This window comes from Humulus lupulus, chromosome 7 (genome assembly GCF_963169125.1).
Source record: "Humulus lupulus chromosome 7, drHumLupu1.1, whole genome shotgun sequence".
NCBI lineage: Eukaryota > Viridiplantae > Streptophyta > Magnoliopsida > Rosales > Cannabaceae > Humulus > Humulus lupulus.
The window spans coordinates 2103796-2119128 of NC_084799.1; the positions used below are offsets into that span (position 1 = coordinate 2103796).

Below are 15333 nucleotides of genomic sequence, written 5' to 3' on the forward strand. Positions count from 1 at the left end.
GGAAAGAAACAAGAACATATAATTGTTTTTCATTTATTGTGTTCTTACACATGCATGTGCAACATGTTTTTGGCTTACTCAGCTTATAATTATTATTTTTTAAATAATAATAATAATAAAGCATAAGACAACAAGATAAAATTATTATTACTGATTTTCACATAAACTACAAATATAATAAGATATATTTGAACTATAATAATTTAGCTTTTGACTGTTCGACAAATATATATGGAGAATTTTCTAGGTTTTTATATGCAATTATTTTATTCTTTATTTGGCATTATATACGTAATTTGTTTATTTAATTATTTATTTGCTAATGCCTTAAGTAATTAAATTAAGATAACTAAGATTGCTTTTTTACACACCCAATCAAATAGATAAAGTATTTTAAAAATAACATAAATAAAGTCATTTTCAAAACATTAAATAGTACTTAAAAATAAATAAATAAAAAATAAAAAGAAAAAAATGTGAAGTTTTATCATTTTTAATGGCTCTTTAGCATAATTATTTATGAGTGGTATTGACTAATAGCTAAATAAAGTACAGCTCAATCCACTCATATAATGGGAGTGCCCAAATCAAATTGATTCTTTCTTTACTTTGTTTATATAATAATAATAATAATACAATATAAAAATAAATAAAATAAATAAGTGGATAATCAAGAATTGATCACTAATTAGTGAGATCAGCCAGGCCAGGCAGGTCTTCCACTTTTTTGATTAAACTATATTTTAATTTGAATAGATAATCATCTCTAACATAATCATATCTAATTATATATAAACACACAAACCCTACCCAACCCAACCCAACCCACACATCTTTATCTCTATCATCTTCTCCATTTTTTAAATCAAACAAATAAATCACTTTTTTTAGACCAACCCTTCACTATCACTCAAAAGAAGAAAAAAAAATATATATACATTATTCAGATATAGTATTTTGGATTTTGTCTTAAAAAAATATATATACATCTCGTTACATAGAGTAAGATTGACGTACTTAAACTTCTAATAATTAATAATCATCGATAATTAATGATTGTCGATGAATAGTCTCATTAATCTTCAAATGAAACAAATTTTGGACTCAATCAAAATATTTCATATTTCCTGTTCTCAATCTCCAAATAGGTTTTTGATCGAGTACACACCGACACAAGAGCACTCTCAATAATTTCTTTAAAAATGAGAATTGTCTATAATTATAGAGAAAGTTATCAAAATTACCTTCCAATAGCTCTTTTATATCAATGCTCCATTTTGGAATTCCTTTACATTCTATATCTCCTTCTTTATATTTATAAATTTTTCAGAACTCCTTTAAATATTTTATTTTTCCTCTAAATTTATTAGTTTTTTTTATTAATTTCTATTATTTTAATTAATAAAAATGTTTAAAGATATAATATTTAAATAAATATGGTGTATTGTAAAAAAATTGAGGTAAAATTAAAAAAAAGATTTTAGTGATGTATTTCGAAAAATAAAGAAAAGGAGGTGAGAGTGTTCTAAAAATGGAAAACTAAGGGCTTGATTGGTATCCAACTAGGATACAATTTTATGATTTTGAATACTTGAAATTAGTAGGACTCATCATAATCTTTGATTGGTAAACTTTTTTTAAAAATAAAATTCAAATCTGTATCTAAAATTTGTTAAGGAAAATTGAAAACGAGAAAAGTTCGTTTTCTCAAGTTGGTGAAATTCTTTTCCTAAATTCTACGTATTCAGTTTCTGTTATTTTTTCAAATTTAATACCAACCACAGATTCAATTTTTTAAAACTAAAAAATAATTTACTGACATTGAACAAATCATATTTTCATAAAACATATTTTTAGTCACTAAATTCATATTTTTATTTCAGAATCCCACTTTTCAAATATACAGTTTTCTAATCACAAATCAATCATTCTCTACAACCTAAAACTTTTATCTAGTTGAAATTTAGGATATGTTGAAAGGGCAAAATAGTAATTTCATAATTAGAATCTACATTAATTTTACTGTAGTGCCTGCTGGGATAGGACAGTGGTCACAGCCAAGAATTACTGTTCATGCATCATACCCTCTTTGTTTGGTTCTCCATTTTAAAAGGGATTCTTGATAGAGACCCATCCCTTTGCTTTTTTAATTTTTTTTTTTTATATCTCAAATTTTTATTTATTCATTTATTTTCCAATCACTCTTAAATTCCATTCCAACTAACAAAATTGATTGAATTTTACATCACTATCCAAAATCTTGGTGTCACAACACAAGTCAGTCAGAACCAAAGAAAAACAAAACAAAAGAAATCTGCCCCACTTGGACTCCTTCCCATTAAAAGCCCAATAAATTATTGGTTTTGGTACATTTTGTAAAAATTTGGACCAAACTATTTTTAGCACATTTCAAAATACAATAAAAAAAAATTTAATTTAATTTAATTAATTATTTTTTAAAAAAGGGATATTATTATTCATCACCATTTCCCATCATTGATTTTTCCGGTGATGATATCTTCATTTCTTTCTGTTCCAAATTAACTTTCCCCTTTTAACCTTTTTACCACCATTTAATTACTTTTTTTTTTACCAAACAAAGCAAAAAACAGTGAAAAGAAAAAAGAATCACACTTAATGACAAAAGCTGCTATTAACATGAATATTAATGCCATGGGAGAAATAAAAAAATTGAAAAAAGAAGGCTGCAACTTTCATTGACTTTTCAGTCTTATTAACTTCTCAATCAGTAAAAAAAAAAAGTAAAAAAAAAAAACAATAATTGGTGAGTTTTTGTAGGTACATTTTGTACTACTATATATTATGTTCTATATCAAGAAAGTTTCATATGTCATTTTCAGCATTCAAATTCATCCACATGCACACACAGCTAAACATGAGGGTACACCCTACGCCTTACTGTGGGACCGATCCCATTTCTCCTTATTTATGTCTATTCATTATTGTACCATGTGAGTTAAAATTTGTATTATCCAAGGGTAAATAGTAAATACTATTAAAAATATACATGTATTGGAAAATTCTCTTGTAGTTCTCCTTAAAAGATGATTTCAAGTGTACCTCTGTGTGTTTTTTCAGGTACATTCGATTGCTAGAATTCCAATTTTTTTTATGTGGTTGTGTGTATTATAGTTAGGGTTTATATTTTTTTAGATTTGTATTTTTTTTTATTGATTGTTTGGATTTTGTGTTTTAAAAAATTTAGTTTTGAACCCTATATTTTGTAAAATGATTCAAATTAATAGATTCTAAACTCAATTTTGATGAAGAAAAAATTGAATATAACAACACAATTTTTAAGCAGAATGATTTTATTTTATTTTTCTGAATTGATAGTTTGATTAATTATTTGTGATTTCAGTTGAGAAAACTTTGACCAAAATTGTGTTTAGGGTTCTATTTGAACAATTTTACAAAATATATGGTCCAACAGGTAATGAGACAAAATACAGAGTCAAAAAAGAATAAACCCTTATAGTTATAGGAGACATCCCATCGATTTTTGAATTTTTTTGAAAGATTTAAGGTGTCAAAAACAATGTTCAAATATTTTTGTTGCAACAAAATATTTGAATCTGATTTCGACATCATAAATTATTTAAATTTTTTTTAAAATGAGTGATATGCTTGCAGGGGCTGACCCGTGAGCAATGGGGGCCCAAGGAAAATTTTGGTATTTTTACAATATTTATATATAAAAGGTATTTTTGTAAAATTACGAGGCCTTTTTGTATTTTTGAAAATTGGGGCCTTTTATTTGGGGGCCCTAAGCACAGGCCTATGTCCAGAGTTGGCTTTGTAACTACAATGTATATCATTATATAAAAATATTATGATTATAATTGTCAAGTTACCAAAAACACGAAGGGGTGTATACAAACAATAAAACTCATTATATTATAGGGCAACCGTTTTTATTTTTTTAATAAAAGAAAGAATGTATTTTGATATGTACTATAGATTTTGTTTAATGTATTTATATTGAAATTTAATATACTCTGAGTTCGGTTTGATATACTTAGACTTTTAAGGATTATTAATTAACCATACAATCAATTTAACTATTAACTCAATAATTGTGGTGTGAATAGAATATATCTCTTAACAAGAAAAAATTTGGTAAACCTTATATCGTCCATATAAATATAGAATAAGTGAGGTGATAAATTTTTATAAACTAGTCTTTTAAAAGTATGAAGCACGTTAGAAAAAATTATTTTGTAAAAAATTATATAAGCAAAGTAACATTAAAAAAAAAAAAAAACTATTTTACTAGACGTCCTTTGTACTTGTATGTGAATACCAATCTCATTACAATACATAGTAATAATTATGTAATATATTTACATATGATAAAATTACATTATATATGTAATCATTTTGTCAATAGTAATTTACATATATATATATACTTATAATTATATAATATTGCGTGCAACTATACGTGTATATGTAAATTACATCAACATGTACAAAATTATTTAAATGAGATCGATTTTTGAAGAAAACTATTCCCACTTAATTGAAGTAATCATTTGTTGTTAAATAGTATTTTTTTAGAAGTGCAACATATGAGTGTGTGGTATATATATATATATATATATATAAATTATAGTGAATGAGTTTCAAGTATATACTTTTTTTTTACATAAAAATGCTATCAATGACAAGAATTAATATATTAAGAATTGTTGGCTATAAAAATATTTGATGTCAAACAATTTTTGTCTATTAAAATGCACAACAACAAAAATCACCATTACCGGCGGAGGAGCCCGCCGGTAATACATGGTATATCCGCCGGTATTTGTTATTACCGGCGGAAATCCGCCGGTAAAGTCCCGCCATTAATAAACGGTCGGTATTATCACCATTACCGACCGTTTGACACTACCCGCCGGTATTGCACTATTACCGGCGGATTAATAGAGGCGGGCGTCCGCCGGTGTTGTGCAACGCTGACACCGTTTGACCGGATTATTACCGGCGGGTTCATCATGAGAACTCATATTTTTCCTTTCCTCAATATTTTACTTCCTCTTTCCTTCTCTTTCATCCTCTCAACTTTCCATCTCTCCCTAGTAGCTTCTTCTTCTTCAAATCTCATCCAAGGCACCTGCAAAAAGTGTTCCGACACCGACCCAAATCTCAGTTACAACTTTTGCACAGTCTCCTTCGAGTCTTCTCCCGACGGTCGCCGGTGCGCCGATCTCCGAGACTTGGGTCTCGTCTCGATAAGATTGACCAAAAACAACGTGACTTCTACTAGGCATTTCATAAAACACCTTCTCCACAATGACAATAATAAGAAGAAATTGGACCCTTATGTGAAGGCTTGCTTGAGAGACTGTATGGAGCTGTTTAATGATGCGGTGTTGACAATCAAAGTGGCTGTGAAGGATTACAAGGCGAAGCGATACGATGACGCGAATATAGGTTTGAGTTCGGTGATTGACGCTTCATCGACGTGTGAGGATGGGTTTAAGGAGACCGATGAAACCAAAAAGCACGTTGTTTCGCCTTTGTCGAAGAGAATGGCAGGCCAGGGCCTCCAGGCGGAGGCGGAGGGCTGGGCAGGAGTGACGCCGGAGTGACTGAGGGTATGGAGTGAGGAGGGTAGGGCGAACGGAGTGGACGGAGGGTTGGAGAACGTCGCGCGGTGGAGTGGCGGTGCGGTGATGCGGCGACTGCGAGTCTGAGAGATGAGGAGTGAAAAAAACTAAGAGTTTTTTAACACACATCTATAATAGTATTACCGGCGGGTCTCCGCCGGTAATACATACATCACCGGCGGGGTCCGCCGGTATTACTCCGCCGGTAATACAGCATCGGCGGAGGTCCGCCGGTATTACTCCGCCGGTAATACAGCATCGGCGGAGGTCCGCCGGTATTACTCCGCCGGTAATACAGCATCGGCGGAGGTCCGCCGGTATTTCACCGCCGGTCTTAAACTATTACCGGCGGGTTCCGCCGGTATTACCATAACCCGCTACCCCGGCCCGCCGCTATATCCCTTATCCCGCCGGTAAAATGGTCGCCGGTATTAAATTTGAAAAGTCAGTTACGGGTATTTTGTATTAGCGGCGGACCCAGTACTCCGCCGCTAATATACTGCACATTACCGGCAGAGTTAGTCCGCCGGTAATAATTCCGCCTCTAAAATCTATATTTCTTGTAGTGATGTCAACGGTCCATTACAAACACAAAAAAAGACAGAATTATAAATGATAGTAATTTTGTAACAAAAGTCAGAGAAATAAATAATATTTATTACTTAAAATTGAAAATGATAGCTTTGCTAATATTAGTTGCAAATTGGTATGGTTAGTTAAATTTTTTAAAAATGTTATGAAACTCTGCAGTGCAAATTAAGCAACAATAATTCCAAGTTGAAAATTGGATTATATTAGAGGAAATTAGATTGGATATGTAAACAAACAATAACCAATAAGAATATAAATAACAATTTAAAGATATATAAATTTATTTTAAATGACAATAGTATGATCTATTTATTATGGTTCTCTTGTGTTTCTATTGAGTTTCATTTAATATTATTAGTAGATTATCTTAATAAATTATATATATTAAGAGGTGGAACTCTCCTTCATTACAATAAGGGTGAGCTAAAAAGGGAGCCTTGGCCCATAATAATTTTATTTTAAAAGTATATAGTATTTTTTCTTATAATTTATATTGAATTTTATATTTCTTTTATGAGTAATGATAGAGACACTCTTAATTTGCACATTCAAATTATATACCATAATGCGTAAGCAATCTCAACCATGAATATTTTTAAGTGGGGTCTACATAGTATTTAATTGTATGATTGAGATTACTTACACATCGTGGTGTGTAATTTGTATGTGCAAATTGAAAGTGCATCTATCATTACTCTTTCTTTTACTATTTATCGTTGACTTGAATATTTTTGCTTTCGCAAAAAAATACTAAAGTAAAGAAATGGGTACACAAGACTCATTTCGTACTTAAGTTACGAGTTCGCATCTTTTTTTGATAAAAAAAAATGATTCAATCCTATCACAAACATATCTTTTACTGAATCGGATGGCGTTCTAGGAACCATGTCTTTGACTTTCGATTTCTTTTCGACCAAGTCAAAGATCAAGTGCTTGTTCATGTAAAGCTCTCATTTATAATATGAGTAGACTCTTGAAATAATATTTTGATTTCTCTAATTTAATTTTTATTAGAAAAAGAAAAAAAATAATTGGAAAAACAAATTGCACAAACATGTAACATTGTAAGAAAATTGTATTGAAGGCTATAAATTAGTAATTATAGTATGAAAATTAATAGCAAACAAATTTGAGATTAAGAAAGGTATGTTGTGAATTTGGATTTAGAGAGGTCACAAGTTTGGGAATGTGGTGAGGTAATATGATTAATAGAAATCTTCACCTCTAAATTTCGTCTCATTGGAAAATGCATGAATATATTTTATATTTTTGGATAATAATATTTTCATATTTAGTTTGATGAATAATTATAGTAGTGGGGTCAATAAACGGAAAAAAAAAATAATGTTAATCCTTGAAGCCTCACATGACGTGTTCCCTTATCCAAAAATTTCAAATACGGGCCCTTAAGCCCATTGTTTAATGGGCTAGTAGTTATCAAGAATTTGGTTTAAAATGGGCTTGGGCTCGGGCCCACTAGTTCAGCCTCATAACCCAGCCCAAGGTAGAGTATGAAGGTCCCATGGTATAAGGTGTTGAAATGGAAAAGAGGAAGAAATTTATGTTTTGAATGAGAAGTTGGATTGGAGTAATAAAATCCTAAAAAATGGTATTTTTAGAAAATATAAAACACAATGAAGAATAAAAATAAAGAAAATACATATTTACGTGGAAATCCCGAAAGAAAAAAATAACTAACAAGAGAGAAAATTCATTATGTCGAAAAAAAAGATACAAGAGTTTGGAGGATTGTTATAAAAACCAAATTTTCTTCTATATTTTATTTTACCACAAATTTCACGCTATAAGTTTCTTGAGCTGGGCTTTTAGAATTCGGGTCACAAACACAAAAGTAGTGAATTCTCTTGTCTATATAAAAATTATGAACACTCAAACTACAATGAGAAACTACAAATCCCCATATTTTAATGTCTTTGGTTTTTATATATAAAAAAAGAGTAGCTATTTTTATTTTTATTTTTTACAATAAGTTAATTTCGTATTGCATTTAGTATATATATTTAATGTAATTTTATTTATTTATATATGTAATCATATTGTGTAATTATGAAATGGTATTTTTGTAAAGATTTGTAAGGATGGTTGTACTTTATACAAGTCAAGTAAAAATATTGTATTTAAATAAACATAACAAAATAATTGATTTTCTACCAAATTCATATTTTTGTCTAGTTTAATGTACAATTTTATATCTAAATAAGTGTTTATTAATATCAAAATTTTAAAATAACATTTTACAAATTAGTCTCTCTCGCTAAAAAAAATGTTTAACAAATTATACTAATTATTCTTTTTGCAAATTGAGACAACACTCCACTTACACACGTTATTGCAAATAATTTTCAACATAAATTATTTTGTGAAAGTGATATTTTAAATGTCTATTTCTAAAATTAAAAAAAAACTAATTATGTAAGTTTTTATTTTTAAATTAGGTGTATAGAAAACATGGCAGCAACAATTTTGATCTGCATAGCATCATTAGACTATTTTTCTTCAAGCACATAGAAAAAAAAAAGGAACAAATTTGTACATGACTAGCTCTCATAATAATGGATTTATACTTTTTTGGACCCTGTATTTTTTTCAATTACCTGTTTGGACTCTGTGTTTTAAAAAATTCATTTTTAGACCATATATTTTGTAAAATGGTTCAAATAGATCATTAAACTCAATTTTGATGAAGAAAAAATTGAATATCACAACACAGTTTTTAGGCAGAATAATTTTATTTTTGTTCTGAATTGTTAGTTTGGTGAATTATTTGTGATTCCAGTTGATAAAACTTTAGTCAAAATCAGATTTAGGGTTCTATTTAAATAATTTTACAAAATATAGGGTCTAAAAAATAATTTGTCAAAACACATATTCAAAAACAAAAAAATCTTGAATAATTAACCAAAATAAGATAAAGAAATATATATTATTCTATCTTAAAGAAAAAATTAATAAAAAAAAGTAATAGAAAAGAGAGAAAGTAAAAAAGTAGATGATACATATATAAAATTCAAATTATTTTTCTCAATATATATATATATGTAAATATATATTCAAATAATTATTTAGTATGGTTTTGAAAAGAACAACAAGTTAAGAGAATGGAGAGCCTTGATATACTACTCCCTTTTTTGACGCATGCTTATGAGTCATGAAGATGCTTTAAAAGTGAAAAAGAAGATCACCTTCACATGCATGGTTATTACTTATTTCAATTTTGAACTGACTTGAGAGGGAACTACTCACTTCAGTTGAGACCTCCTTTTATACATCTTTACAAAAATATATCATTATGCAAAAAAAGAAAAAGAAAGTAAAATCCCAGTATAGAGACTGTACTACAACATCTCTTTTTGCAATTAAATATGGTATTTTTCTATATTGAACTGGCTTTTGATTCATATTATTACAAAAGGGTATAATGATATGCATATAGATATTACGGATAGTGATGTGACCGTTTGTATCGACCAATTACATTTATTGAAATTGAGACTCACTGTTTTAAAAAGCAGTACCATATCACTGTGTGTAATATTTATGTCTATATTTTAGATGCATATATCATTACTCGTAACAAAAACAATCAACTCTTGGCATATTCAAAAAATGAATGGCATGATACAATATTATGCCAAAATGTTATAATTAAATATGGTATTTTTCAATATAGAACTCGCTTTTGATTTATATTATAACAGAAGAGTAATGATATGTGCACCCGAAATATGCACGTAAACATTGCATAACAGCAATATGATAATTTTTTCAACCAATTATATTTATTTAAATTGGAACTTTTTGTTTTAATAAGCAGTACCATGTCACTACATATAACATTTGGGTGCGCATATATAACCAAAAACAATCAATTCTTGTCATATTAAAAAATTATGTCAATGTTGTTAGAACTTAACAAAGATAAGAACAGTTCAACATTATATATATATATATATATATGAAAATGTAGTTGCCATCCTCAACTATATATATTCTATTATTTTACATTATACATGTATATGTATAGACAAGATTTGATACGTATAAGTTAGTATTTCATTGAATGAACTTTTTAAAAACAGAAAAAAGAGTGAGTAGTGGTGAGACTCACCTCACAGTCACCACTAGGGTTTATTCTATTATTAGTGGAATAATCTTACCAATAAAATGATGGAGTGCATGTAAACATAGATTTGAGTCACTTGACCAAAACAAAACCACATAGCAGACATTTTTATCATAATTAAATAAGATTGTTGCTATTTGACACTTTGAAATATCCAACACTACATGAGGTGACACTCCATGATTGATTGACGATAACTCGAAATATTTGTTAAATTCAAATAAGTGAGACCCGATATTTAATTGCACCAATAGCATTGCCACTTGCCAATTCTCTTAAACAACTATATATGATTTTTTGGAATATAAAATAATAAAAATTGGATTTATGAAATTAAGGAAAGAAAAGGTTGGTGGGAACCCATGATAGAGAAGCTAGCTAGTTAATGGAGGGGACATCCCTCTTTGGTCAGAAAGAACCCTACTTTGGTTCTCTTCTTTTTCCTTCATTCAATAACATTTTCTTCTTTTTATGACCTTTATATATATATATATATGTATATATATATATAGCATCAATTATTATTTAGTGTAGTGGCATGAACAATTTTTCTAGGTATCCAAATGCATTATGTTATCTTTTCGATTTTATTTTTTTGTTCTTAGAAACTCATGATTCAACATTTAAGAATATCGATCGAACTAGATAGTAATATCTGAATAATTTGTTTGAAAATCTAGGGGTACGTGTGAGATTGGATTAGACTAAATGATATTCCCTTTTGCTTTATGAAAAGAAAATATGCCCCAAATATTTTTATATATATATATTAATTAATTAGAATTTTGTATTTTGATAAATTATTTTTTGTATATTGTATAATTATTCAAATAGGCTCTTAAGCCGATTTTAATCAACCTTTTTGGAATTAAAATTATAAATATTTCACCATATTAACAACTCACATAACAAAATACTTAATTTTTTTTCATTAAAATTAAATTTAAAGATGTATTTCAACTATTTTACAAATGGGTCAAAAATTTCAACTATTTTACAAATCATAAATTTCAAAAATAATTTTGTCAGGGTCAAAAATTTCAACTATTTTACAAATCATAAGTTTCAAAAATAATTTTGTCAGGGTCAAAAACCTACATTAACCTTCGTTAAATAATATTATTTATAAACCCTACATTAAGTAATATTATTATTATTATATATTTTTATATATATATATATATGTAAAGATATATCTCAATCACCTTTTGATGTCTCCCAAAACCTCTTTATTCTCTGGGCATCTCCAATAAAGCTTTTTGTTCAGCTTAAGATCACGTAGTACAACACAACACACACACACACACACATATATATATATATACATTACTATTATTATATATTAATAACCTTGATCATCATCATCATCATCATCATCATCAAGATCGACATATACAAAGGTTTAAGCTTTAATAATAATGGTTGAACCAGAGTTATTTGACTACGACGAGCTCTTAAAAGCCACAGACAACTTCTCTCCATCCAGACTCATCGGAAAAGGCAGCCATGGATACATCTACCTCGCCACTTTCCTCAAACTACTCGCCGCTGTGAAAAAACCTCTGAGCTACTTCCATGGCGGCCTCCGCCACGATCATAATAATAACTCATCAAAGATTATCGAGAACGAGGTACGAGTACTATCCTCCTTATCCCAAAACTCACCGCCGTTTATCATAAACCTCCTCGGAACGAGTCACGACTCGGTTCAAAACTTCCGAGTTATGGTGATGGAGTTCATGCCCAACGGTTCACTCCACGACCTGCTCCACCTCGTCAAAACGCCGCCGTCTTGGCCCAAACGACTCCAAATCGTTCTCCAAATCGCCACCGCGGTCAGCTTTCTCCACCGTTCGGGGATCGTCCACAGAGACATTAAGTCCGAGAACGTGTTGTTCGACTCGGACTGGGTCGCCAAGCTCGCCGATTTCGGACTCGCCGTCGCCGCCGTGGTTTCCGATCACGGAGCGGTGGTGGTTCCAGCGGGGACGATTGGGTACTTGGACCCGTGTTATACGACGTCGTCTAAGCTCAGCACCAAAAACGACGTGTTTAGCTTCGGCGTTTTGGTGTTGGAGATCATAAGTGGCCGTAACGCCATGGAGATCAATAAAACGCCGACTGATATAACCGAATGGGCTTTGCCGTTGATCAAGAAACGACAATGGAATGAGTTATACGACAAGAGAGTTCAGTCTCCCGATGATGACGTGGCGAGGGCGGTGAGGCAGCTTGCTTACGTGGCGGCGCGTTGTGTGTCGTTGGAGGAAGATTGTCGTCCGTCTATGGTTGATGTCGTTGATGGAATGAGCTCGTGTTTTGCGGAGAGACCAATTCGTAGGTTGTTTTTTCCCATTTGGAGTAGTCTTTTGAGAAATGTTATGTTTGTTCGGATTAAGGGGCAAAATGGTAAATTGGCAAAACGGTGTCGTCGGATTGAATGTGAAGAGGAGCCTCCTCCTCCTCATATTGATGATGTTCTTGTTTCGAAAGGGAATAAGAAGCTTGTGTTGTTGAGAGACCTACTTTTGGCTAATCATGATGATGATGATCATGTTGATGATTCCAATTAGGTATATTATTTGTTTATACACATAATTATTCTTATTATATGGTTAGAAAAAACAGAATGAAACACATTTTTTTTTTAATTTTGTGTGTATATTATCAAATTAGTATCATGAAATGGTGTAAATTCTTCGTCAAAAATTACTAATACAATCAATTAGGGAATTATGACTTATTAATTTATTTTGAATTAAAATAAAATAATAATATTCGTGAATTATTAGAACTATCGGTATTTTTTTTTAGTTTTTATTTATTTTTGAATTATTCTTTACTATATTCTTTAAATCATTATCCTATATTCATAGAATAGCTAGAGTTGGATTAACAAATCAAACCAATGAGATATGATCATAAAATTTTGTGTGTACATTGTCAAATTAATATCATGAAAATGTGTAAATTATTCGTCAAAAATTAATAATATAATCAACTAATGAATTATGACTTATTAATTTATCTTAAATTAAAATAAAATAATAATATTCGTGAATTCTCATAACTATCCGTATTTTTTTTTTGAAATTATTCTTTGAATTCTTTGCTATCCCTAATAAAGGAGACTAAATCATTATCCTATATTCATAGAATAGCTAGAGTTGGGTTAACAAATCATACCAATGAGATATGATCATAAAATTATTAGAAGATTTTTGAAAAAAAAAACATGAAAAAATTTGGTAGCAAGTCCAAACAGAAGATTCCCAAAATATTAGGTGGGCTATAAGAACATTAGAAACCTTTGTATATTGATGTGCTGTCATTCCATTTTGATGGGCTTTGATTTAGATTTATTTTTTTAATTTATTATTTCTCAAACTATATCTCTTATTTTAGCTCATTTTATAATTTATTATTATTACAAATATTATATTGTGTAATTTTTTATTTTTATTCCTTGTTGGTTTTTCTAAACTTCCATTCCATGTGGTGGGTTTTCTAAGATATGATTTTCATATTTTATTTTCTAATATCAAACTCAATTGGTCATATTCATTTGTTATATAGTAGAAAGCAAATAAAACCATTGGTATTTTATTAATTTATTGATATTGTTATCCTATTGTTTTTTATACTCGAAAGTTAAATATACTTGCTTATTAACAACTCATTTGTTTCACACTATCTCCATTTGAAAATTGTTGTTGACTTTTATTTTAAAATTAATATTTAAGATAAAAATAAAAATAAAAATAATTATTAATGGGTTATTATTAATTACAAGACAAACACTCGTATAAAGTCTCCATTGACCAAGTCAAAATCAGAATGTAAATTCATCGAATTGGTTGGCTCCCATGAATCAAGTACAATAGTTTTAATTATATGTTCAATTATTTAATTTATTAATTAATTTTATGGCCCACGAGGACGATGGTACTATAGTCAAATTATTTATATGGTTCTTCGATTTGTTTATTTTCATTTGTCACGTATCACTAAAAAGCCAAAGCCTTCAAAAACATAAAAACAAATAAAACAACAAAAAGGTGTGAGAAGAGACCATTTTAATCACTTTGGTTGTCAAAATTATTATGTTTAACTATTCATGTTATAAATGATGTGTATTTTACTGTGATTATTGTAAAAGGACACTAGTGATGATTACGTTATATATCACAATAGGTAGAATTTAATATCGAGTATCATATATTTTAATTTAATAAATAATAATATGTATTATTAATAAATAAAGAACACTACTGGTGCTTAACACAAAAAATATAACATATCACTATTTGTGTAATTTAATATCGAGTACCATATATTTTAATGTGACAGTCAGAATCTCGTGATCCGTAAGGGGAAAGATCGGGTAAGCTGTGCAATCCCACACCGCCTGGAGAAGGTCAAGTGTGATAATTCTAGGAGTGTGTAGATATGAGACTGCACAGTTGAAGATGACTTAAATGGATTGATGGGTACTACCTATATCAGGAAGATGCATCTTCTTTTCGGTAGCCCATCACTTGAGAACTCCATAGTTAAGCGCGCTTGGCTTGGAGTAATCTAATGATGAGTGACCTCCTCGGAAGTTTTCCCAGGAAGTGTGCAAGTGAGAACAAAGCATGCTGGAAATACTCGTGTTGGTTTGTAGGGCTAGTCGTCATTCCAGAAAGCAGTCATAGTGATAAGGGGCGTCACATTTAATTTAATAAATAATAATAAGTATCATTAACAAATTATAGAGTATTATCTTATGTCATCTTACACATCTTAAGATATCAAATAACAACACTCTTTTCATATACGTAAATACCAATTTGTCCACTATTAGTCAATAAAATTATTTATTTCAATTCTGAATTCGAAACAATTCGATTTGGAGTCCGTACACAAAAATTTAAGGCCATTTCACGAATATATTTGCAGTGAAAAAAAAAACGTAAAAGCATG

General features: G+C 29.7%; 2 protein-coding genes across 2 annotated transcripts; both read left to right on the forward strand.

The window, feature by feature from the left end:
* Positions 1 to 4757: 4757 nt before the first annotated feature.
* LOC133789607 (putative invertase inhibitor) lies at positions 4758 to 5615 on the forward strand. The gene has a single exon (XM_062227401.1). It carries the CDS (start codon positions 4758 to 4760, stop codon positions 5613 to 5615), a length of 858 nt encoding a protein of 285 aa, XP_062083385.1.
* Positions 5616 to 11733: 6118 nt separating this feature from the next.
* LOC133789351 (serine/threonine-protein kinase-like protein At5g23170) lies at positions 11734 to 13019 on the forward strand. Its single transcript, XM_062227203.1, has one exon. It carries the CDS (start codon positions 11787 to 11789, stop codon positions 12939 to 12941), a length of 1155 nt encoding a protein of 384 aa, XP_062083187.1. The 5' UTR covers positions 11734 to 11786; the 3' UTR covers positions 12942 to 13019.
* The last annotated feature ends 2314 nt before the right edge of the window (positions 13020 to 15333 follow it).

Excerpts from the sequence above, each read along its gene's own strand:
- LOC133789607 (XM_062227401.1), top strand. The coding sequence starts at position 4,758 with ATGCACAACAACAAAAATCACCATTACCGGCGGAGGAGCCCGCCGGTA.
- LOC133789351 (XM_062227203.1), top strand. The coding sequence starts at position 11,787 with ATGGTTGAACCAGAGTTATTTGACTACGACGAGCTCTTAAAAGCCACA.